Source organism: Mytilus galloprovincialis, chromosome 2 (assembly GCF_965363235.1).
Source record: "Mytilus galloprovincialis chromosome 2, xbMytGall1.hap1.1, whole genome shotgun sequence".
NCBI lineage: Eukaryota > Metazoa > Mollusca > Bivalvia > Mytilida > Mytilidae > Mytilus > Mytilus galloprovincialis.
In genome coordinates, this window is record NC_134839.1 from 46759981 (window position 1) to 46787890 (window position 27910).

General features: G+C 34.0%; 2 protein-coding genes across 2 annotated transcripts; both read right to left on the reverse strand.

Moving 5' to 3' along the window:
• Nucleotides 1–14: 14 nt before the first annotated feature.
• Nucleotides 15–27685, reverse strand: LOC143063703 (N-acetylneuraminate lyase-like). Its single transcript, XM_076236018.1, has 10 exons — nucleotides 27613–27685; nucleotides 25305–25366; nucleotides 24571–24641; nucleotides 21472–21559; nucleotides 21229–21283; nucleotides 20838–20913; nucleotides 20335–20427; nucleotides 19705–19841; nucleotides 18151–18322; nucleotides 15–306 (listed from the first exon to the last, which is right to left on the reverse strand). The coding sequence occupies exons 1-10, from the start codon at nucleotides 27619–27621 to the stop codon at nucleotides 146–148; spliced, it is 924 nt and encodes a 307-aa protein (XP_076092133.1). The 5' UTR covers nucleotides 27622–27685; the 3' UTR covers nucleotides 15–145.
• LOC143061943 (uncharacterized) lies at nucleotides 7594–11469 on the reverse strand. The gene is made up of 3 exons (XM_076233804.1): nucleotides 11234–11469; nucleotides 9417–10980; nucleotides 7594–7608 (listed from the first exon to the last, which is right to left on the reverse strand). The coding sequence occupies exons 2-3, from the start codon at nucleotides 10659–10661 to the stop codon at nucleotides 7594–7596; spliced, it is 1260 nt and encodes a 419-aa protein (XP_076089919.1). The 5' UTR covers nucleotides 10662–10980; nucleotides 11234–11469.
• Nucleotides 27686–27910: the final 225 nt, after the last annotated feature.

The following is a 27910-nucleotide window of genomic DNA, read 5'->3' on the forward strand; positions in this document are numbered from 1 at the left end:
TAATAAAACTACCATGACAGTCCACCGGAAAAACTATAATTTTCTTCTTTTTTATGTTTTTAAACGAATTAACAAGACGTCCTTTTTTAATTGGATTTTTTTTTTATAGTATATATGAAATATACAATGTACTATATGCTATGAACTATAGCCACTCAAAGAAACCTATAGCTTTAAGTTCGTTTTTGAATTTTTCTTTTTCTTCTTTTGTACATTCTCTCATTGGCGACCTTGGTGGTCCCATCTCTACTCCCGTATATGACATAATTTGTTTTAAAGCAGCAACATTTCCGCCTTGAAGATTGCCTGAAAAATTTAATATCATGTTACATTTTAAGCACAGATTTTCAGAATTCGCTAACAATTTTTTATATCTATTGTAGAATCAATAATAGTAGACAAGCAAATGCACGAAAAAGTAAATATCTCTCTATCTTTTTCTTGTGATTTATCATTTTTATTAGAAGTGAAATAAGTGTACGATGTACGTATCATATAATAATGAGAGAAAACACACAAGTTCCATGTTGAACACTTTTACATATTGTTTGACACCTGTCTATTATTGAAATAAAAATGTTGACCAGTATATATGTAGGATACGTGTCTAATTGAAGTATACTTCGACCTTTTCATACTCTTTGTAACTTTATATTTAAAAAAAACAGCATTTAAAGCATAGTCAAACGCCTTGATGAACATGATGAATACGCCATGATCCTGGTCAGCTTACACAATGTTGAAAACCGACAGGTTATAAAGGCGATCGGACGACAATTTTTTTTCTCTGTGGACAATATCTTTTAGGTCATTCTCACACTATCTTAAAAGTTTTCAAAGCTGTATTTAAAAAAAAAGCCCTCTTTGCTGAGGTCGAAGGTCATTGACAAGTTCACAACGACGAATGATAGACTTATATTTTGTTAAACTTTTGGTCTCTAGGGGATATCTTTTGGGTTTGTGACCAACCTATTAAAACAAAATTTCAGACCACGCTATGAAGAAAATCTTTTAAAATCGATGTCAGTAGATAAAAGGGCAAGGTCATATGGCATATTAAATAGCACACACGCTGAGATGTCTCTCCTACTTTACTTATTACGAATTTTGTTCACACATTGCACATTTTTTTTAAAACTACAATAATTGCTTATAGTATCAGAGAAAAAGACATAATTACAATTTTTATTTTATGACCTATGAACCTTAAAAATGAGGACAAGTCAGATGAACCCTGTCCTACAATATATATTATACCTTGAAACCATCCCATTTACCAAATACATTTAATCCATAACTACTTATAATGTCTGAGATACGGACTTTACTCCTAAACCAATAACATTTGTATCACTGGTCTATTAAATATGGTCGAGGTAAGATTAATACTGTCGTACGGACATGTAGACCTTACAATGTTGCCATATACCAAATGTAGTTTTCCTATAATACTACTCATAATAAGTGAGTATCGCATATGACAAAACACAATTTTTTCAAGCAGTCAGTGAAACATGAAATTAATGGGAAGGACAATATTGAATTCTGCAACTTTTGCATTAGACGAGACAAAAATCGATATTATAAAAGTAGAATATACCGGAATGTATAACAGGCCGTCAACACCCGACACTTAAGACCCCCACCATATATAACAAACAAATAAAACATAGGCCAGATAAAAGTAGACTGCTTTAAAATTAAACAGATTATGGTGAGTTATCTAGACGGAAAACTAAAAGAACCATTACAAAACTGCACAGTGCAGCTACCAACATGATTTTGATAAAAATAATAGAACAAGAACGGCAAAAATATTGAAAAGTAGAGTCAAAATATGCTCAGCTCACTACTATAGGAAGGTCGAGAATACAAAGACTAGAAGTCTCATGATGTATTTATGATAAATTGCGACGGTGCAACATTCGGAGCAGGATCTGCTTGCCCTTCCGGAGGACCTGAAATAACCCCAAGTTCTTTTGTGGGGTTCGTGTTGCTCAGTCTTTAGTTTTCTATGTTGCTTTTTGTGCACTATTTTTTTGTTTTATTATTATTATTTTTTAGCATTACGTTGTTTTCGACTTATGAGTTTGAATGTTTCTTGAATATCTTCCGCTTGTCTTTTGCCAGAGGAATTTTTTTTTATTGAATTTATAATCTTTAGGTAAAACATGTTTACTATACTATATATAAAAATATGAATTTTCGCGAACCATTAAGGTCACGGAAATTCCAAAATATGGCATCAGTAAGGAGAGTTGTACAAACAATGTAAATACACAGAACCCCATCCAAACTTGCTTTAACTAATAGTATTCATCTTTTTCTATTTTATATGTTCTAACAACATTCCATTTTTCTATAATTTCGATTAAAAAATTCCAAAATCTGAGTTAAAACAGGTCGAATGCCCCAAATAAACGTTGTCTGATTGGTTGAAGTACTGTGGCGTCGATGATAAGTATAGAAAGCCTCGATGTAAAGCACACGCTTCACATGAATAAGGAGAGTTTTACAAATAATGTGAATACACAGATCCTCCATCCTATTTATGTTTTGCTGAAAATGTTGCAGTGTTCATCATTTCTGTTTTGATTCTGCTAACAACATTCCATTTTTTCTATAATTCCGATTTAAAGATGTGGAAACCCGTAATAAAAATAGATGGCCTCAATGATTTATTAAAAAGCAACGCAAAAAAATTCCGTTAATATAAACATGTTGAACTTCGACCCTGAGTTAATAAACCGATTCACAATAAAGATCTCCTTGCGCTCAAATGTAATTCTTAGTGAAGTATACGGGTAAATTCGTTTACAGAAATTTATACACACTTTTATCATTAATATATTACCAGGCTTTTGCATATTCACGTTTTTTTATGTTCAACTTTAGTCAAATTCAATTCTATACATTTTTTTTACGTAAAGCAATAGGAGTAAGAATATTATTTCGCGCCAATTTAACCAGCATCACCGCCACCATCATAATTATTTACCGTTATCTTTGTGAAATTTCAGTTATATAGTTTATTAATTAGAGAAATTTTGGTAAGTATTACTTATTAATGTTAAGGTTCTACTGATATGCATCTCTAGACCTTTTTGACGGTCAGTTTTATCCCATTTATCTCAATAGATCTCAATATTATCCCCGATGACAGAAATGTCAACCCGACCTATTCGTGTCAAAAGTGAAAATCGATCTATTTGATGAACTAATTTCTTCATAAACTGTGCATGCATTATTTCTGTATTATTTGATAACTAATCACATTCACGTTGCATGTTTGCATGATAATGGGTTATGTATCAGTGGATTGTAAGGGCGATGCAACATGTGAGGTCTGCGCGATCACGTGACATTATTATTTGTAAACAAACATGCTCCCCGTGTAACACGTGTCTGAATTATCCTTTCAAAGTGTTATGAATCTTTCAATCACTATTTTATGATATATTTTTCTGTTTTTAGGTTTGCATATCAGTAGTCAAAGTGAATTGGACATAGTTCTGTGGAGTTTTTTTTTTTTTAAATTAGTGGTATATAAGTCTACATTATTTAACTGAAGTCTAATAAGATGACTAAACTTTTCCTCTTATTCTCCCTCTATTTTTGAAACCTGCATACCAAATGAAAGGGCATTTGCTCCCCTTGAACAATATTTGGCCCCTTCCCTGTCATTTCCCTTTAAATTAGTTCGAGATTACTCTGACGTCCAACGTCAAAATGCCGAAATCGATGGGTCACTGTGAAAACTGTTAAAATATGGAAAAATAAAGGTTGGCAGGTAGGTGAAACTTACATAAATGAAGAGATAAATGAAAAATGAACAGATTGGTGCCCGATTTATATAACTCCATGGCCGTCAGTCGGCATCAGAAGCGGCGAAGCAGCGCATCTATTTTGGGTGGGCAAATATCCACTTTTTGATATGGGACGAGCCCTGACGTCCCACGGCCCCAGCTTGTCTGGCAAAACAGCCGTTGGACGTCAGAGTAATCTCGGACTACTTTTAAATTTGCTCAAAAGTCATAGTCCATTTACAGAAACGGCTGATTTGTGATTTTACCATCTTAACTGCAATTTTCATATTGAACACATTTGACCATTCAGTATGAGTTCCCATGTATTTTTGTCTTATATGAAGGAGGTTTTAGGTCATGTTTTCCTAAACACCTTATTGCTATTTGTCTGTCTGGATTGTTAAAACCACAAAATCAAATATCGATGAATATGCAAGTTTTCAACAATCCAGGAGAATTGACATCCACGAAAAATATAGGAATCCACAGTAAGATTTAGGTTTTGATAAATTTTGGAAATGACATTAGGAAGTTATAAAACTTTATTCTTTGAATGAGGGGGGAGGACAGGGGGTACCCTTCTCCCTTCTCCCACCCCTCTTCTCCTTTCTCCTACCCCGTTCTCCTTTCTCCAATTAGAATAAAACATCTCCTTTTGAGATATTTTTTCTTGAAATATTAGAAATTTTTTTAAAAGTAGAGATATTTGATTTTTTCTCCTTTCTCCAACTTTTTCTCCTTTCTCCCAGCCTTCCTCTCCTTTCTCCTACCTACTTTCTCCTTTCTCCTACCCCCTTTCTCCCTTACCACTGTCCTCCCCCTCTTGAATATGTTTCAAGCATATTACATGCATGCTCAGCACCGCTTTTTATCAGGAATTTTATAATTTATGTCTTAAAATTCGGGTTTTTTCTATTATAAAAATAGGTGGATTTTCAAGTTAATGAGAAAAATGCTTTGTTCACTAATTCAGCAATGCTTTAACTGTTGTGAATGTGAGCTCCCTTCGGCTATTATTAGAATCTAGATTTACATCATTCATTTTCAATGTAAGAGTTCTCCTTTCATTCAAAAGGTAAATTTCCATGTTTGCTGGTCACTTGACTAGAAACTGCATTCAGTGATATTGTTTGTCTCAATTTACGCCTGAATTTCAGATTTTTCCGAATTACCAATCACTAAAATAAATGTTATTTAATACGTATTAAATACATGTAGCATTGTATGTAACTATCATATTCATGTTTTTATTTGACATTATGAAAGTACTATTGAGATCCAGGATTCTGACTTGAATAAACAGTGTTTGTAACACACATGGTTTTATCCGTTTCTTTCCCTTCCCTTAAAAGTATCTTTCAGTTTGAAACTACCTGACAATCATACTGAGTTCACACCTAATTTGAATTGGATTGACATTAACTAATTTGAATTAGTTTAATTCACATTTGAAACGGTTTACATTAACAAACACATAGTTCAAATGCGAATCGAATGCAAGTGAATTGTTTGTCTATCTATGGTCAACATGTTGGGGTATGACTATACCGCTTTTACCAATTTTAAGAAACATTGTTGAATTTTATTTATGGAAGCTTACTTTTCATTTATATAAATTTAAGATTAATATTTCTGAGGTTATGGATTGTCTCTACTTATAAAAGGGGATGATTTCAAGTTATTTAATATATTTAATTAAATTGTATTCAGGCGCATAGCTCCCTATATGCCAACACGCAACTGCGTGTATATCAATTCAGCATGCAAAAAAAATGTCAAAATAAAAATTTATAGCATTCGGCATGCAAAAAAAAATGTCAAAATAAAAATTTATAGCATTCAGTATGCAAAAAAAATAAATATCAAAATAAAAATTTAAAGGAAACACAAATATGTTGTTTATAATAAAAAAATCATTTCAAAATTGTATGTTTTTCGAATATCATAAAAACAGTTGTGAAAATGAATAATCAGTCCCTTGCTTTAATGAAAAATCTTGCTTCACTAGTGCAGAAAATGAATAATTTGTCCTCTTAGATTACAAAAATAAATAACCGATCAAAAACAAATCCACCTGCCCCTCCCCCAGAATATCAAATGGTCGACCCCTAAGTCTATAGGATTTTTTTCTGCGACAAGGGCCTCAAACCATGTATTAAGATTTTTGGATAAAGGACCACAATAGGTAAAAGTCCAATTAAATATTAAATGTTTTAAGTTCTTAGACTACTGTAATGGCCTGACCATTAAGTTTAACCGACGATTGGGCTCAAGCAACAAGACTATCAGGTGCTGATAATTTATTCTTAAACCAATCTAACAAATGGTAAAAAGCTGAAAAACAAATAAAATACAATTTTACAATGTGTTCAATTGATGTTATTAAAACGAAATGTCAAAGGTAATAGATAGCACAGTCCGTTGAATCCGAGAAAATATTGTACTTTCAAGAGCAGTTAAATTTCCAGTGTTTCACGGAGAGAATGTTCAAATATGTATAGAGTAATTTGAAGGCTTCAAAAACAATGTTGTAAAGTTAACTCACTCTGTGGTTAGCCACGAATTGTGTCCTAGATGACGTTTGTCCTTTGAAAAGTTCTCCAGAACTGGTATGACCTTGCAATGTTCGGTTTGAGATCCGTGTGAGCAGGGGAAAGGTAGCGATGATACGATGTTTTAATGTTCTTATAAGGTTAAAGATGAATAATCCTCCTAGACTGGAACACATAAATAGATTAAGAATATAATCAAACGAACTATATAAATTACGGAACGGTGTAACAGAATACTCCCCGTCTGATGTCTATCTGATATCACTTTTCTAAAATTTTTCGAATATGTATACAAGATTTACACAAATGAATTAATCCCAATATAAATTGAATATATACAGGTGAAATGTCCACTATTTCGTGTGAGAAATATCAGATCTCAACGATTTTTCACTATAAAGGTTCCTAATAAGTACGTTCCACGTGAAACTGGGTAGGCACAGTTTTTTGTCCTTTAGAAGAAGGGTGTCTCGGACGACATTGTTGTGTTATGTAGAATGTTCTATTACTGCTGTATCGATAATGGGAACTGTTTTCTCCAACGTAGTTAGACGGCGATGACGATCGAAGAGAGATCGAAGTATAACAAGAGTTAGTAGTTGGTTGTCTTCCGATTTGGCGATATGACACATCTTTGTGAGTATCAGACGAAATTAGGCGTTTCGTCATAACGTCCAATCCTGCAGATCTAGTCGCTCTATCTGTAGAGTGGCGTCCTCTATGTTTGATTTCGTCGTAGTAATGTCCAAGAAAAGGTGTTACTCTGTGACGATGTCCAGATAAGACTACTGGTTCCTTTTCACTTATATTCAAGTCAGATTTGACAATACTGCTTCCTCCTCGTAGTAGACGTTGCTCATGCAATGGCAGATTGAGATTGGCAAGAGGTCCTTTTTTCGGAATAGGTTTGTGAATGCTATTGATTTCCTCTCCATGAACTTTAGGTTCTGTTGATTTCGGATTGAAACTTTCTTTATCTATAGATTTTTCTATAGAAGTCACAGATTTTGCTTTTAGTGACGCGAGTGATGTCCCTTTTGATGAATTTGTGCGTTTACCAGGCTTGGTACAAGGTCCTGTACATTCAAGGGATCGCATTGAATGCGATTTAGCGACCTTGGCATTCGAATGAAAGTTTGTGTCGTTATACTGAACAACAATTGGATTCTTGTCCTTGACGGCTATTTCCGGTCTTGAGGCAAGACGTTGTTCTGATTCCGTGATTGAAACGTTAGTTATCTTTGTGTTGACTTGAATAGGAGAAGTTTGCTTGTCAATGTATGTATTTCCAATTATGACCCAACCAAGTCTCAACTTTTGGGCAAATGGAGTTCGGGATGGTCCTAGGCGTTGTTCAAGGACGTGGTGTGCCTCTATAAGGTCCCTTCCAATAAGGAGAAGAATTTGACAACGTTCCTCTATTGGTGGAATGCTTCCTCTGAGATCTTTCAGATGAGGATGATGCATTGCAACTTCAGGAGTAGGAATTTCGTCTCGATGATTGGGAATATTTTTACATTCAATTAATGTAGGCAGATCAAATTGTACGTCACTATGTACAGATTTTATGACGAAATCTTTTCCTCTTTTCCCGGAAGTAGCTACTCTGCCGGAGCATGTCGTAAGAAAGTAGTGTTCAGGTTTCTCCCGAACGTTAAACAGACTGAAGAATTCAGGCGAGGCAAGAGACCGGTTGCTTTGGTCGTCAATAATGGCGTACATCCTGATAATTTTGTTTGTCTTGTCCTTGTGGTACACGTCCACAGGTAATATCTTGGCACAAGATTTCTCGCTCTTATGATCTTTGTAGATCTCTGTGCAGATTGAACTTACAGAGGTTAACTTTGTTTCAGCTGACTCTGTCTGCTCCCCGCCGTAGGCTTGTCTGGGTGAGCTAAACTGGGAACTTTCAGATTGTTGTGGTCTAGTGATGTGAAGTGCTGTAGTATGTCGTTCACTTCCACACTCGTTACAACTGATACTTGCGTTGCAGTCCCGACTTCTGTGTGTGGTTGACTCACAACACTTGTAGCATACATTGTTTTGTCTTAACAGTTCCTTGCGTTCCTCGATTGGTTTGGCTCGGAATGCTCGGCATTCATTCAAGGTATGCTTTGTCTTGTGTAGGATACACAGATTTTGTTGTTGACTGCTGTCTTCAGTTTGCTGTTCAACAGCCGTCTTATGGACGTTGACTTTAGAGTACGTCTGAGGTGTGAACCTTGGCGTAGAGTCTTTTGTATTTGGTGTTACTTTTGATCCAAAGATGAACCCAGGATCGTTCTTAATTTTGCTCATTTCCCTGATGAAGGCAGAGAATTCTGTGAATGGCGGAAAGGCAACTTCATATTTGGTATCTTGAAGCCCTTGTTATCCACTTTTCTTGGAGTCCGTATGGTAGTTTTTCCACAATAGGATTTATACCGGACGAAGAATCGAAATAAGCAAGCAAACATCCCAGCTTGGGATTTTCCTTGTGATATTCGATTTCTGATAGAATATCAGACAAGTCATAAAGACGTGCGTTATCTTTGTTCGTCAAGGTAGGAAAATTGACGAGTTTACTCGTGATAGAGGCTTCCAACATTTCTGGAGCACCATATCGCTCATCCAGTCTTTGCCATAACCTCTGTAAGCCTCTAGTAGGGTTGTTGGCATTTGATGCCCTAATACTCATGGCATGTTTACCAGACTCTGGCCCTAGCCACTTTATCAGTAGGTCTATTTGTTCCGAGTCAGAAACTTGTAATTCGTCTATGACGTTTTTGAAGCTAGATTTCCATGTATGGAAGGATTCTGCCTGGTCATTAAAATTTGTTAGCCTGGAGAATAATAGGTCTTTGCGTAAAAGAAATCTAGTTATCTCCGACGTGGGATTGATTTGTTGCTGGTATGCTACAGGGTTCTCTTCTATTACGCCTTGTTTTTGGTGTGAAACAGGAATCTCTTCTATGACGCCTTGATTTGTGCGTAAGACAGGGATCGCTTCTTTAACACCCTGTTTTTGGTGTTCAGTAGGGCTCTCATCTGAAAGGCCTAGTCTTTGTATGCCAGTTACTAATTCCAGATCTGGGATTAAGGTAACTTCCGGTGACTTAGTATCGGAAGGTAAGACAGCAGATGTCTGTGACAGCAAGTTCAGTGCCATTGACGGCATGAACGCTGGTGCTTCGTGACTCAGCTCGATCTTAACAGGAATTTGTTTTTTCTTTTGAGGTGCTGTTACTTCCTTTACAGCTATTGATACAGGAAGTTTGTTGACAAAATCTTGCACACGCTGGAGCGGGTCTTCCTTTTCGTCAGGTAGTTCGCTAAAGGCTTGACTATCGTCGTATTCCAGGATACGAGCCTCGGCTTCTGCGGCTGCAGCTTCTCTCTGTGCTTCAAGTAGGTTAAATTTGGCTTTAAGCTCGACCTTTTCCCGGCTTACTCGTGCGGCTTCTTGTTGCATTTCAGCCTTCCTGCGCATAGCCTCTTGTTCTAGTTGCATCTTTCTGTGGGCAGTCTCATGTTTACGTTGAGCGACTTCTTGCTCCATTTCTGCCTGTTTGCGTGCAGCTTCCTGTTCCATTTCACCTTGTCTGAACAGGGCTTGTTCTTCTAACATTGCTTCCTGTTGTAGGATAATGGCATGTTTCTCTACAAAGGCTATTTTAGACTTGGCAGCCTCTGCCTTGGCACGCTTTCTCCGTGCTAGGCTTGACATGTCTGACACGTTAGAGCTACCACTGCGTGAGGTTTTCTTACCCTTTGAGCCTGAGGTCCTTGTTTTAGTTGATTTAGCCTTAGTGAGGGCAAGGCGATGCTCGTGTAGAGATTCCATGGCCAGTTCCACTTTGGACAGACGAAGATCCAATGTGAGGTTACATGCGTCGATGTCTTTTTGACTGTCCAACGTTCTGGTCCTTTTTAGGAAGTCCAGATACTCGTCTGTGAGCCTACGATAATTTGTACAGGCTTTTACAAGATTGTCCTGAGTTGTTAAGACTTGCTGAAGTTCATTGGGAGGTGTGGTGATTTCCAATAACTGGGTTGTTATATCTGACCAAAGGGCCTCTAGTTCCTCACAGAACTTGTTACGTTTTTCTGTGTAAACGCCTTTACCTTTTTCTGTAAGGTCGCGTACTCGCCTCGTCTCGGGATTTTCATCTACATGTGTGGTTATAGACGGATTCTCTATAGGTTCTTCAGTGACATCTCCCTCTGGGGGCTGAACCTCTTCTTGCTGTTCCGCGTGACTGGGATCCATGATGTAAATCGGCAATGTTTGTTCAACGTTGTTGGTTTGCTGCCTAGGACGCATAAGCTGTGTTGCGTAGTGTCGATGTAACAGCTACGAACGATGCTCCGTTGCATTTCCTGATCAGGAGATGTGTAGACAAGTTGTTGTCAATTTACTGTACGTCAAGGGATGACGCGTACATGCAGGGCTCAACAGGTAGGTTGTTATGTAGCTGTATAACTAACGTGGAGTGGCGTTATCTGTGAGACACAACAGGCAAGTTGTAGACTTTTTACTGTAATGGCCTGACCATTAAGTTTAACCGACGATTGGGCTCAAGCAACAAGACTATCAGGTGCTGATAATTTATTCTTAAACCAATCTAACAAATGGTAAAAAGCTGAAAAACAAATAAAATACAATTTTACAATGTGTTCAATTGATGTTATTAAAACGAAATGTCAAAGGTAATAGATAGCACAGTCCGTTGAATCCGAGAAAATATTGTACTTTCAAGAGCAGTTAAATTTCCAGTGTTTCACGGAGAGAATGTTCAAATATGTATAGAGTAATTTGAAGGCTTCAAAAACATGAATTTGTTCTTAACATCTTGGTTCTGCCAGTTCCAACTATATGTTGTAAAGTTAACTCACTCTGTGGTTAGCCACGAATTGTGTCCTAGATGACGTTTGTCCTTTGAAAAGTTCTCCAGAACTGGTATGACCTTGCAATGTTCGGTTTGAGATCCGTGTGAGCAGGGGAAAGGTAGCGATGATACGATGTTTTAATGTTCTTATAAGGTTAAAGATGAATAATCCTCCTAGACTGGAACACATAAATAGATTAAGAATATAATCAAACGAACTATATAAATTACGGAACGGTGTAACAGAATAACTACATTCGTTCTGTGTCAGAAACCTATTCTGTTTTGACTATTTGATCACAATCCAAATTCAGAGCTGTATCAGGCTTTAATGTTGTGTCCATACTTGCCCCAACTGTTCAGGGTTCGGCCTCTGCTATAGTATCAAGCTGCGCCCTGTGGAGCATCTGGTTTATTTGAAGGGAAGATGTTCCCGACCTGTTTATTAGTGGAATTGTGAATCAGGCCTTTTCTCTTCTCAATTGTATTAATGTATACTTTTCATGTTGGGACAGTTTCCCTCATTTTTGAAGGCTGTATGGTTGCCTATAATTGCTTTGTCATTTGAACATTTGTGGGTAGTTGTCTTATTGGCAATCTTATTACATATTTTAATTTTTATACGTATCCATCCTTCAGAAAAGTTGTTCCAAATGTAATGAATCCCCTCCAGGCTTGCCTTTATCTTCATTGGAACAATTTTTGGGATACGATTGCTTTCAAGCAATCTGTAGACTTATACTGGTGGCTCAGAGCATTGCCCTCACGTCAATCGTTTTATTCTAAACATTAAGGAACATCTCAGATTCTTATGATTGTCTTGCTTTAAAGGTAAAAACAAACAAAGGGATTGAACTTTAACAACTTTCCTATAATGTTCTTTTCATAATCTTCATGTTTGATAATTCCCTTGACTTATATGCGTGTTTTTAACAACACGGAAAATCAGAATTACGCAGTATTTATATTTAGTGTTTTTCTAAATTTAGAAACACGTTAGAGGGAATTCCCAGTTTGATAAAATGCGAGAGTTCTCTGAATTCCGATAAATCTATTTCTGTCATATAGGAACTGAAGTGGAGTTTTTCTTATATTTTACCTTTATGAAACTGATATTTGAGATTGTACTTCCATAAAGAAATAGAGAACTATCTAGGTCGTTTAATAAACATTTAATATACGTTCTTGCTCCAGGTTTTTTTTTGGAAATTATGCGCATGCGTATAGTTTTCTTGACTTTGAGGGGTTTTCGATTGAATGGTTGCTCTGGATTCCCCACTCAATTAATTAATTTTAAACTCATAGGATCTTTTCTATGTATGTCTGCTATTGAAGGTTATTATTGTTGCATAATTTTAAATCATATGCATCATTTAAATGAAAATAAATATAGTCCACATCGTAGAACACCCCTTCAGGCAATATGGAGTCTTCCATATTATTGTTTCCAATTGTCTCCCTTCTGGAAGTAACTTCCGTGAATTCTGAATTAAAACAATACGTCGAGTATTAGCTCGTTCTGTCAATAAAGTGTATTATATTAAAAATGATCGAAATTTAAACCGATAAATGTGTACGGAAAGTAGTCATGATCACTGACCGAAAGGAAATTAAATATTTAAAGAGGTAGGAATGGGGTTCCTCCTAGAATTAACGTAGGAAAATAGGTGATAAGATACGAAGTGAAATACCTTCTCTCACTCTGAGTCTCAGTGACTGCTGTGGAAAGTAAACTTGGAATTGATAGTACAAAAATAAAACACAATAGGCCTAATCGCATTGTTCATACACTTTTATCCGGGATTGGCTATTTTGTAACTATTTTACATGTGCAGTTGAATTAGTTTTGAAAATAATATTATCCAGCTACATGTATACATGTACATGTGTCAACGAAACAACGGTAATCGTATCCGTCAGAGCAATCTGCTGTTTGATTTTTTTGGGGGGAGGGTTCCAAACCTGTTGTTTATAAGTTGCAAATCAGGCCATTACATTAATTGTTGCTTACTTAACATGTCTAGACTGTTTTTTTCTCACTTATTAAGGCTGTATGGTTGCCTATAAATACTTTGTTATTTTAACCTCTGGAAAGCTGTCTCATTGGAAATTATACCACATATATACAGATTTTTATATGGATTGTAGACCTGAAAAAGATTTTCAAAGTTGAATATGCTGCAAACTTCAAACAACCTACTACTTATTTACCATGCATGTCTATCATGAAACTTTTGATCAGAACTTTATATAAGTGATTTCACCATTTCTTCATATGTGTACCACTATTAATCAACAGAACAAATGCAAATTATTTTTTTAATATTTGCATATGGTTTCCTTTAATTTCTCACTTCTATTTTATTTGAATTTAGGGAAATAAGTATTATGTATATAAACAAATCTCATGTCGATATATAACATGTACAACAATCAAACATCAACCCACACCAAACTGGCTGTAGTTGAAAAACATCAAAAGGGAAAATACAGTGAAATCTGGAGAATTTATATTATCACATATACATGCATTTGAAATATATTTAAAATATTTTTTTCAAATTTTTTAGTTTTAGGTTCCACCTAGCTACCATATTAGAAAACTGGGATTTAAATGCTAGTCTATTAGGCCACACCAAATTAATTAATAGTTCTTTGAGATTTTACCCAAAAAAAATGGGGCGAGCGAGCGAAATTTAAATTTATATTTTTAAATTCTTCGCCTCAAATTTTGAAGAAATATGGAGCGAGCGATATTTTTTTTCTCTCAGTTTTTATATCTTTTACCCAAAAGAAGCAACTGAATTTTCAACTCACTTAATTGAAAGGGGACATAATTTGATATAATTAAATAATCTCCCTTTTTATATGTATTTCAACTTTCTGCATTCTTTTTCATTTTGTTTTGTTGTTTGTATAATTAACACTGCACAAATATACACTTTTGAACATATTTATTTATGCATGAACTTTATATGGCTATCTGCTTTTGATATGCACTGCTTTCATCTGTAGTATATGCACCTTCTGGTCCTTAGACACCCTCTGTAGTATGCTAGCTAGCTTCTTGTAACATAACTGCATGGTGTGTGTTTTGTGTTTATGCATATGGATCACTAACCAGTCAATCCAAGCACAGTGGAAACTGGGGGTTCTAGCTAGTGCTACTTCACAATTAAATATCAGATCAATGTTTGAGGCCCAATCAATGATATCAGAGTAAAGTATTTGTGGCCCAGTGAGCTGTTTCCCAGACAAGGGGACAGGTTTATCAGGCATGTGTAACTCATTTTGTGAGCTCACGAGTACCGAAAATGCATTAATTCCACTTGCTTTTGAATTTGATGCATCTTTAGTAGCAGTAGATCCATCATCAATTGTGAACTGCACATATTTTAAGTTTAGGTCATTACATATTGACCATACCATATTTTCGTCAGATATTTCGATACTAGAATCATCGAAACTGTTCGACTTACTTATTTGTATGGTTTTAATATTAATAATCTCACTTTGTGCATTGCTACATCGTTCAATGGCTTCTTGATATATATAGTTCCCTGAATGTCCGACATTTTGTTTGTGTTGCCGTATTTTTTAATATGTATGCCTTGTTGTTATTTCTGTCTGAATGTTTCACCACAGAAACAATCAGCACGTTTTCCATCTTTGCAACTTTTTTTATCAGAATCAAAAATATGCTTGACAAATGACAAACACTGCATATTTTCAAACGCTTAATTGATAAAGATTTTTTTTTAATACCGGAATCGAGTTCGTCGAAAATGCGGATTTATTTTCGACGTGCGGGAATTTTATTTTTATTTTTATTTTTTGGTTTGGCAGGTGAGGTGCGGGAAATTTATTTTTATTTTTTATTTTAATTTCGGCAATTTAGGTGCGGGTTTTCCAAAGAACTACTAATTAATTTGGTGTGGCCTTAGAGGGATATTTCCAGTGGCGAATCCAGAAATTTTCATAAGTGCGGGCCCACTGACTGCCTAAGAGAGGGCCCACTCTGATCATGCTCCAGTGGTCCTCTAAATAATCAACCATATTTTTCCAGACAGGGGGGGGGGGCCTCTTAATTCGCCTTTGATTTCATTGGTTGTAAATTTCTTTTATCATGAATTAGATTTGAACAGGACTTGGGGAATAAAGGTAAAGACTGAATGTCAGTTTTAGTCTTATATATGTACTTTAATTTTAGTCTTACATGTATTTATGTGTACATATATCACTGATTCAGTGGCGATGGTGAATAGCTATATATAGACACTGACAAGTCTTGGATAACATTTTATAGTTTTGAATGTTTCTTCATCAGTTTACTAAAATTAGGTGGAGGTATGTTTTTATTTCCAACAGAGGGCACTCATGCTCAACCTATATCAGTTTGTGCATGAAGCGATTGATAGTTGCCAGACACTGAATGATTATACCTCTAATTTGTGAAAGTTTTAACCTAATATGCATATATACTTTAAATACGATAAAAAAAAAATCATGTCTTTTTCAGGACTTCTGATCCAACCATGTAGAATGGCATGTTATTGAGATATGGTTCTGGTTGATTGATGTTCACGAAGGACCTGTAGTACAAAGTATATCACTGGATTGAGCTCTCTGTCTAAGTGTATTATTAAAGTGCTTTGCTTTGAGATCGGTTCATTGTTATGCAATTCATTCTTTGTGAAGTAAAGATTTTACAGACAACTCTCATGTACAAGGATGTCTCCATGTATTATCATTTCTATAAACAATGTAAGTAACAGGGAGATAAAAGCATTTTATTTTTTGTTTGAACCAAACATTATTTGTCCATTGACCAAATTTGTTTTGCTTTCACCAGCTTTGAAGGAGATATTATCAAAGAATTGATAGAAAACAGCACAGAAGCTTACTTTCTAGCTCATCAGGCCCAAGCATCATGTTAGGCATTGTCATTACTAAAATCCAATAAATTTCTTCTAATCTGAGGATCAATTCAACATTTTAAAGTGTTTTACTAATGGTACTGACAAGCCACCACAAAGATATACTGAGTGCCAATGAAAACGCAACACTTTTGTTTTTCAAAAAAGTCTGATAATTTTTATTTATTTTATATTAGAACTTTGTAAAGTTGGTTGAAAATGACTTTAAAGACAATTGTCGACAACTTTACGGTTGGGTGATTTTTGGAACAAATGCGAAGTAAGGGTTATTTTGAACGGACATAAACCGAGTTCACCGCTTTTCAATATACGCACCATTTTCACGATTTTGTCATTTAAAGCTTGGCTAATGTCATGAATTTTCCCGCCCTTATTGTAAGGAAACTGCAATAAACATCTGAGTAAATGCCAGGACTTTCTGACAACCAGCGACATGCAGTTTCCGGCATGATCCAATGAAGCCTTTCACAGCATACAATTTCGAGAAGACTGTAGCCTCTACAATAACCCAAATCATCCACAAATTCAACAAAAATGGATCAGTTAATGATAAGCCACATCCCGGGGTTCAAAAAGCAAGAAACGCTCAGCAAAACCGATACATTTGGTCTTTAACATATCCGATATCGACTCTGATGGATGTCCAAAGGTCACGAGAGTTCAATGGTAGTCAAGGTAGATCCTCTGAAGCAATTTCAGTAAAGCACCATTTGCGCAGAAATTCAACAGTTAAAGAACACCACAGCCGACATCTTAATGGCCGTCTGGCGTAAACATCGAATTCTGTAGACCAAAAATCATTCATTATGTACCGAAAATCGTCAGTGGTGGTTACATAGACGTTTGGCACCCGCCTTGGCCAAAAGTCATGCGTTTCGCCAGATTTAGGTCCGATAGAGCAAATTTTGCATCAGATTTGACATGGTGTAGACGATGAAAACCACCACCAATATCAAAAAGTCAGCTTGAGTTTGCTTTGCGGGACAAGTGGAATAACATTCCTCGAGATCACATTAAACGTCCGGGATGATCAATTCCGCGGCGCTGTCGAGATTGCGCTGCACAACAGGGTTGTAACATTTTTTGTTAGGACTGTGATTTGATGATTCAACATTGGATGTTTCGTTTATCTATTGCGCCCGAAAGATGACAATGAAACATTTTTGTTTGATATCGATCTATTGTTAGAATTGTTAATTTTCAAGAACAATTCATTTTGAAAGATCATGATTTCTAATATAAATTTTATTTTTGAAAAACCAAGTGTTGCGTTTTCATTGGCACTCAGTATATATAAATAGAACCATACAAATAGTTAGCAAATACATATTAAAAAAGATGTGATATGATTGCCAATGAGACAATTCTCCACAAAAGACCAAAATGACATAGAAATTAACAATTACAGGTCGCCACACACCCTTCAACAATGAGCAAAGCTAATGCAGCATAGTCGGCTATAAAAGGTCTCAAAATGACAATGTGAAACAATTCAAAGGAGAAAAATAACGCTTATTTATGTACAAAAAATAAAGAAAAAACGAATATGTAACGCATAAACAAACGACAACCACTGAATTACAGGCTCCTTATGTCATTTTCTCAGATATCATCTCCCAATTTAAAAAAATCACGAAAAATGAACCTATTATGTGTTGCTCTCCTAGCTATAAAATGTATCCAAAATCAAAGATGTGGAACATATTCTATCATAATCATTTGGTAACTAATGCAATAAGTGTCTCTTCCATGCCTGTCTTGAACATAAAAACTAAACTACATATAAAATAAACAATACTCCTAATGCTCCGGTTGGTTGTCATCGTGCAACACAGTTAATAACACATATAGGAAAATCATAGAACTACATTTATCATAAAACACTGTCAAACATTCAAACATACTATCCACACTCATCTGTGTCCACACTTGTTACTTATAATAAGATATATAATCAACAACATTCCAAATTTGCTTATTAACTTACCATATTTATACATAACACGACATAATCTTTGTCCTTTCATTTGTTCTTCTCTGGCCTCTGGCAGACTCCCTTGTTTTATCAACGCTATCATTTTATGGTAAATCTTCGGCATAAAATTATACAAACTACCAACCCCACCATGTGCACCCATTGCTAAACCACCAACAAATTGCTAGAAATATATATATATATATATATATATAAAGGACCAACCAGCAAATTTACTACGTACCAGATCGTCTAGAATAGGCGATACTATGCAGATAAGGAAAACAATATATCAGTCTAAAAATTTGCACAACGGTACTGATATAAGATGTTATTATACTTCACGTTAAAATGCCATATTTTGATTGGCTAATACGAGGGTGTCATTTTACTCTATCACATAGCTGAGAGGGTGACAATTTTTTTGAATGTTACCCTCTCGTCTAAACCAATCAAAAATCGACAATTTAAAGGACAATGGATTGAATTTACATCAAGTAGATGAATACAAAGTCAATGCTTAAGTTTTACGTTCTGGATCAAATTTTATTATTTAACTGTCAAAATGAAAAAAAATAAACCATCTTGTTGTTTATTTCTAACACTCGTAACGTTGTTATGTACGTGACGTCATAGAAAATCCTTTTGAAATAAAATTAATCTGTAAAAGACAAAAATGGTAGGACGTTCAGTATAATAAATTAAATAACACATAGCTGAGAGGGTGATAGAGCAGATTGGTACCCCTTGAAAAAGCATTGTCAACCTTGGCTTCGCCGCGGTTGACAATGTTTTCTCGGGGTACCAATCTGCTCTATCACCCTCTCAGCTATGTGTTATTTATATATTATTATATGAGAATGTTGTTATTAAATCGTGTTGACAATCGTGTTTATATATATAAACCATAAAAAGTTTAATGAAATAATTAAAGGTAATTTTTTTTACAAATTAAATAAGTCACTTAATTTTGTTTCCAGTTTTGGGGTTTTTGATTATATTATATATCGGGAAACAAATTTCAATAATTTAATTTCGGATGTAACGTGTCTTCTGATTGGCTGACGTTATTTTGTTATGAGCTCATAGACATAATTTAGTCATGTGACCGTGACGTCATCAACATTTTTTCATGGTTTTCTACGGTTTAAAATGGAATGTAGAATTAAATTATAAGAAATGACTGTAATATTTTTTCTGTCTATTCGAAATAACATAAAAAATGTGGTGCACACTGTTAAATAACCAGCTACGCGCGTTATTCAGTGTGCACCAAATTTTTTTATGTTATTTCTTCATAGACAGAAAAAAATATTACAGTCATTTCTTAAATAAAAATCTTACCGCCACGAAGTGTCCAATAGTGCTTAAAGTGGCGTTAAACACCAATCAATCAATTAATCAACCAATTCAAGCGCAAATTACAGTCAGCGTTTCTAAAATTAGGTGAGTATCATGGGGAAAAAAAACAAATTGCTGCCCTTTTTGTGGCTGGTTCAATATAATTTAAGCAGAGTTGATGATGATAAAAATAATACTGATGATAACGAAGAAACTAAACGTTACCTCATCGCAACCAAACAGAACATTTACACCACTGAAAACCACTCCAATCATATCTGGAAGGTCTTTAGAAGAAAATTTTATTCCTCCAAAGTTTGGTATCTCTTTCTGTGCTCTATATGAAAAGTCCTCCATGTTTACTAAAATATAAATATTGAAACAAATATGAAAGAGTACTTGAAAACAAGCTTAAGAAACTCAGTAACTGAGTGCAGTCTTTTAATCGGCATTGTGAATTCTTCGTTTAATCGTCAAACTAGCAAAACAAATTTGTGTTAAATTACAGAAATGCAATGTATGATTCATTCTTTACAACTTTGACATATTAAGAAGCATGATATATACTACAATTTGATAAATTATTATTATTATCTTTTTAATTTAGACCCCCGATCCCTCTTATCCCCCTTCAATGAAATTTACCACACTTTCAGTTAACTATTTGTTTTGCATTGATCTTCGTAATGAATGGCAGTCTGATTACAATTGGTGTTCATTCCTATGACATAATTTATTTAGTAAAGTGAAGTACGTTTCAGTTTAGAATCCGTATTTTGCAAAACATAACTGGTGAAGCTTTCAATACAATTATAGACAAAATAGATATAAATGTATACTAATACTTATACTAACATTCTACTCCCGTCATTATTGGGAGATGGTAATAAATAAAAGGCAGTGTTGGTGCACTTTTAGCAATCTCTGCACAGTGATGAACGAGGGCATCTGTAAAATAAAATCTTGAAAAAAAAATACGTTTCTTTGAAACTGACTCTTAAATGTTATAATTATGACTATAAAGATTCGACTATGCTTAGAAATCGTGACGTCTGATTTCCTGAAACTGTATAACTTATTCTGGGGTCTATTCTTACTTGTTTTAATATACTACAATCTGAACAACATGATAGTTGATGATTAAGATTATTGATATGAATGAATAGAGATACCATTGATTAAGACAGCATATTACCAACGACATCTAAAATTACAACTATAGACAGGTGTCCTTACCATTGCCCACATTCTAAATATGTGGATGAATTAAATAAAAACTGTTAAAAAACAATATTAATTATCAGCAAATTCTTCAAACGAAAAACACATTGAAAATATTACCGTACAACTTTACTTACCTATGTTTGACGGTTTAAAGAATAAAGACGGTAACGATGCCACAGCATCAGCACCGACATCTTGAGCATGTCTAGCCTAAGAAATTTAAAAAAAATGGTTAAAACTCATTGCAAACTATTGTACTAAATGGTGTATGATATAATAAACAAACATTTAAAATACCAAATGGCACTATATTAACATTTTAAAATGTTATTTAAAATGCGGTTATGGTTCCTTATACATGTTATTCTTACACTCACTTCATTTGAACTTTTCTGACAACTTGTATCATTGGTAATTATACCACTTCTCCTTGTTTTTAAAAGCGCATACACGAGTTTTGTATCATGACGACTATATATATACAATACCCGTTTTCTCCCAAAGACTACCACAGAATTAACATACCAATTCTTGACTTTCTTTCACGTTAATGCAGCCAACATGCACGATTACAATCAATCTTAAAAAAAGAAAAATACAACTGTATTCAGAATGAAGCATAACAAATTGTTTGTTTTATAATAATGTAAGATAATTTCAATGAAATACATTGCATGTGTTTCGTTTCATGTTGGTATTCATACTATAATGTAGATGGGTTTACTGAAATGAAAAAAATGGCAGTTTACCTAACTGTCGAATCCGTACCTCTTTTTGGAAACTTTAATCCAATGTTCTACGACTTCTTTTCTTTCTTCTTTTGTTAATGATTTCCCTTCACCTGTAGTTCCATTTACTGCAAAAGATTTCAAAATTGTTATATTCATTGGTTTCATTTGTTTCAACACAATTGGTTAATGTGATTTCTACTACGAATTACAAGTAAATTACCACCTTTTGAACTATTCAGTAAAAGAACACTCAGTCTGTTTATTTCAGTAAACATCTGTACGTACATAAGTTAAACCTTTAAGTTATATAAATGTGGCCAGGAATTGCATGGACATAACTTTATTTGAATATAAGCTAGATTAAAAGTTATGAGTATATTGCAAAGTTTTTTAATTTCACTTTCAGGCATATATATTAAGTTATGTCACTCAGCAACCAGGCCACATTTCAATGAGTGCTTGCATATGATATATCTTCTATACTATTAAACGAGAAGACCTCATTTTGTGTGTCGCTTCTCTTCTTTCCACAATAAATTAATCAACACTCCTCTGTGTATGGCACGCCGTTATTATATTTATTCAATTTCGAGATATCTTATTTAGTTAAATAAGATATCTTATAAACTAATTGAGATATCTTATAAACTTTGAGAGATATCTTATATATTAATTGAGATATCTGATTTATTAAATAAGATATCTTATATATTAAATAAGATATCTTATATATTAAATAAGATATCTTATATATTAAATAAGATATCTTATATATTAAATAAGATATCTTATTAAAATGTTTATAAAGATATCTTATTAAATATCTTATTAACTATATAAGATATCTTTTATATAGTTTATAATAGAGATATCGTATTTACTTAATAAGATATCTCCATAAGTTAATAAGATATCTCTATTAGTTTATAAGATATCTCTATTAATTAATAAGATATCTCTATTAGTTTATAAGATATCTCTATTAGTTTATAAGATATCTCTATTAATTAATAAGATATCTTATAAAGTATGTATTTAAAAGATATCTTTATAAAGAAGTAAGATATCTTATAAACTTTATAAGATATCTTATTAATTAATAGAGATATCTTATTAACTTATAGAGATATCTTATAAACTAATAAAGATATCTTATAGACTAATAGAGATATCTTATTTACTTTCAAATTAAATAAGATATCTTATAAAAATTAAAGATATCTTAATACTTAATAAATATAAAAACGGCGTGCCATATCTGTGTCATATAGATACAGTGCATAGTCGCATTTGTCATCCATTCATATGATTATTCAGATTGAGTTATTTTGGGAGAAAAACGAGAATATGGCATCCGGATCTTGCCCCGTCATTGGACGAAATTTTAAGTCAGATAAGACTTCCGGTTTGCGTTTTTCTGTATACTTTAAACATACATATACTACGAATAAAGTGTATTTTCAGAATTTTATCTGCTATCATTTTCAAGTTTACTATCCACGGCGGAGTTTATTAAATAGAAAGGGTCTGTATACTATATCAATGACCACCATGGATCGATTAGTTAACTTAGAATTGAAAGTAAATACACTTTATTTTTATAGTAATGAATGTTCATAATATACAGATAAGCGCCAAAATTATTCATGTGAACTTTTGATACCTTTTCTGAAATTCTCCAGTCATTTTACAAAATTCATCGATTACAAAAAAAAAGAAGATGTGGTATGATTGCCATGTTGAGACAACTCTCCACAAGAGACCAAAATGACACAGAAATTAAGAACTATAGGTCACCGTACGGCCTTCAAAAACGAGCAAAGCCCATACCGCATACTCAGCTTTAAAAGGCCCCGAAATGACAATGTAAAAGAATTCAAACGAGAAAACTAGCGGCCTTATTTATGTACAAAAAAAGATTTCGCGGGGGTGTTCTAGTTCTATTGAACTTTGGAATATGATAATTGGGAAGGTACAGGAACATTCCAAGAGCACAAAGATTATGTAAAAAATGTGGAGTCCTAGATGACGAATTTCATTTCTTGTTGTATTGTGACATTAACATATCATTGCGTTCTAATTTATTTGCTTATCTAAAAGACTATGTACCATTATTTCGACATCTTGATGCATTTAATAAACTAAAACACATTCTAAACCCCATCCCTGAAATTGTTTGTCTTATTGGAGTCTTCATTAAGCAGTCTTTAGAACTGAGTGGGTCAGACCCATGTCAGACAAGCTCATGATTATGTATTATACATCAATTTATAATTTGAACTCTTAAAATATGTTCTATTATATTGTATTGTATTTCATTGTATTGCATTGTTACTGTATTTAAAATGAATAATTGTTTGTTTGTATTTCTTGACCCTTATGGGTGTAATTTTGCAATAACGATATATATACTAACTAAAGTAAGACGTATGCTTTATATCTTGATCTTAACCTTGATATTGACACATATAGCGACTTCAAACTATAATCTATATACATTTACAAACGTGATTTAAAAAAAATCAATCGTAAATTTCCCATTTCTCACCAATAACACACTTCGGTAATTGATACTGGTGACGACTATTTCTTATCCGATTCGGAAATATTTATCCGTTGTTTACTTTTATTTGATTAAGATATTTTTTCTGTGTTATTTATACCGGTAACATTCTTTTCAAGTCTTTGTCATGAAAAACGTTTCTAACAGAAGTTCATATTGGTAAGGTTTCAGGGTTCGGTAATGTATTTGCCTGACTGTTTACAAAGTTTGTGATGTCTCAAGGTTAAATATTATTCAAGTTCAAACCTGTTATTGCTAGATGCTTTTATCAAAGTAATTTATAGGAGTAACACTACAGGTGTCACTTGTGAAAGGATCTGCGTACCCTTTGAGAGTACCTGAGATCAGCCCCTTTTTTGGCGGGATTTGTGTTGTTCAGTTTTCTGTATAATTGTGTTACTGTTGTTTGTCTTTTGGTTGTTTGTTCGTTTGTGTACCATGGCGTTGTCCTCGACTAATGAGTTCATATATCCCTTTAGCATCTTCTGTGTATCTGTTACATGTATCAGAAAAATGGTATCGTTTATGTTATTACTAATGATTAAATCTATTGCAATAAAAAATTGTTCTCACCGTAGATCTCTGTAATATTGTTGTTTATTAGATATTCACAGTATGGTTCAATCTGTGAAAAATTTATGTCACTGCAAAATAAAAAAACAACCAACAGAAATCAATTTTCTATCTGTAATTTATTTGAAAAAAAAACAGGTCATGTGTAAGAAATAAGACACAAACTTGGAAATTTATCGCTTTCCTTTACAACAAATTAGCATTTTAGTAAATGTTTAACTATATGCATATACATTTTGTACAGTTGACATGGTTTTTTTTTAAATTAGTCACGATATGTTGGTACTTTTGATTGTTCTTTACTGTCACCAAATAATGCTTTAGGAAAGTTCGGTAACCTCAAAATGTCTTTCTGGTTTGGTCTGCGCCAAGCATCGTGCTGTGATCTCTTTGCCGTATACAAAAATAGCTTTTTACATGATTTCCTATATAAGAGAGAGAAAACAATCAAGACTTCCTTTTGACTATATTTGAGGCGTCACTGTGACTTTAAGAAGAACAATCTAATTAAAATTTGAGAAGGACAGCAATAGAAGCGCTGTTCCTTTACTTTTTTTTATTTTGCTATGTACACGTATGTACTGATTTTGTAACATTATGTTGACGAGATAATGTGTATCGAAACTTTTGTTTGTTTGTTTTTTTTATTTTCTGTTACATTGTTGTCGTTATTACCTTTTATAATGCGCACTGAACGATGCATCCATTGTTTATTTGTTACATTTCGAACTCACCCATTTTCTTTCATCGGAGTAAAGACAGCAGGAACAAGGCCTTCCAACCAAATTTTCTTTTCCTGAAAATATCGATACATGTATTTTATTTCATATGTGCATGACAGTAAAATTACAATTGATCATTCCAAAAACTTATGTTTACAAGGTAAAGTGCTGAAAAGTTACTTTCCTACATGTTTAACAAAATTATATTGATTTCAAGCTTGCCAAGTTGAGCTGAAATAGTATATACATACATATTCACTGGCTATGAGGTCAATATCAAATATTGTCCCCGAGACACTAACTATTTCTACGCGAAGCGTGTATTGTTTACACATGGTACAATTTTAAAATTTCTCTGTTAAATGGCTTCAATTTGGTTTCATTGGTGTTTCCTCCAGTATACCTAGTTGATAGTGTGATATTTCTCTCATTGTCATTGTGATTTCAAAATCAAACACCAAACACTCATCTGTCACTGATATGCTAGAAAAATGAGACCGGGCATCATGTAGAAGAAAATCGAGATTAGTACGTTTGTACAATCGTAAATGGACTAGTCTACAAAATTGTCTCTGACAGACTAATTAAACCAACCAGATTTAGTCGAAATATCAGTAGCTGTTCCTTTCAAGTACCATCTTACTAAGAGTCTTGAATCAACCAAGACTCAGTAATCTGATTCATACAGAATGAAATCAGTTTGTTTAAATTAGCACATTTTTATATGTACAGCATGTTAGAAATGTCTGGTAAATCAGTATATGCGTGCAGTAGTTTGATCAAAATTGGTAGAATAATCAGAAACGATATCGGCTACCAAAAAGCAAAAGCAGAAGCATTACATTCTGCATTTACGGTTCGTGCTTTCTTTGTGTTGTTCTTTGGTTTGGTAACTTGGTTTTCAGAGATGACGAGTGTATTTTGTACTATTTATTTACATAGTTTTGATTACTGATTAAACTGTTGAACATTTTTTGCTTCACGGGTAGGTTCTTGGTTAGACTGGTTCCCGATCGCAATATTAAGTATGTTACACATATACCAATATAACCTCGTGAGAGAGTATGCTAATAGCTAATACCTGGAACGTAGTCCCGGGAACCAGGATAGTTCTTGGTAGGTTTGTGCAATTGTTTAAAAAGTTTGTATTCGACTGCTAAACTCTTTTGTACATTATATAAAAAGAAGATGTGGTATGATTGCCAATGAGAGTTATCGTTGGATTTTGTTTGCTAGTATTGTTTTTACATTTATAAGCATAAATAACGCCGTTGGAATTTCGTTTAAATTGTAATACATTTAGTTATCCCGGGTCTTTATGGAAAGGGCCCTGCAAATTGCTTATGCCGTATGGTGACCAATAATTGCTTATATCCTAGTCCTTTGGTCTCAGATGAATAGGTGTCTGATTAGCATCATTTCCTGATTTTTTTCTAATTATGAAGGCACTGGAAATTATTACTAGTAGAAGTGTTTTGCGAGTTACAAAACAAATGTAATGTCCCGTCGCGGTACTTATACATCCATGCCTTTTGAATATTTGGCTTAAAGCTGTTTTGATGAAGGTAAATCGAGAAGAGCGTATCGGATGCGTAACATCTATAAAGGGATATTTTATGTTTAATCTCGCCCATTTCCCGTTGAGTTAAATTGTATAAATAGAAGGATAAAACGATTTTTTTTATCAGACTGGGTTTCAATGTCAGAACATTTTTATTGTATGCCCCATTGATGGGCATTATGTTTTCTGGTCTGTGCGTCCGTTCGTTCGTTTGTTCGTCCATCTGTCCCGCTTCAGGTTTAAATTTTTGGTCGAGGTAGTTTTTGATGAAGTGGAAGTCGAATCAACTTGAAACTTAGTACACATGTTCCCTATGATATGATCTTTCTAATTTTGATGCCAAATTAAAGATACTGAACAAAGAAAACGATAGTGCGGATAAGGCATTCGTGTACTATGGACACATTTTTGTTTTTGTTTGTTTCATACGTATCCTTGGTTATTGGACACAGTTCTAATAATGGGCTCGTTAATACGATATTTTTTTTTAGCTACCAAACGTACAAAATCTAGTCTGTTTGTTCTGCAATTTTAACTTATTATTTACTGTTAACCTCAGCAGCTCCGCATTGCAACACATCACTATAGACGTCTTATATTGGAAGAGGGAGGTGAATATAAAAATACAACTTCAAAGTCAAATAAAAGATGAATAATATCACGTGTTGAATTCTTATGCATTACAATTGACTAGTTTCATTTATCCTAATTCAATAATTTAAATTCGTTGTTTTTCTTTTGTATGAAAATTCAACTTACTATTGACATGTTGATGACCTGTAAACTAATAGTGTATATCTATTATCGCGATTAGAGTATATCTATTATGATAAACTTTCTGTATTCATATCTAACATATCATCGTGTTTATATGACGGAACACTACATATCTAGCTGTTTGATCTAAAATAAATTATACCGCAGGAAATAAACTTCACTCAGGCTTTGCTCATTGTTTAAGGCCGTACGGTGGACTGTAGTTGTTGGTTTATATGTCATATGGCCTCTTGTGGAGAGTTGTCTCATTGGAAGTCAAACCACATCGTCTTATTTTTAT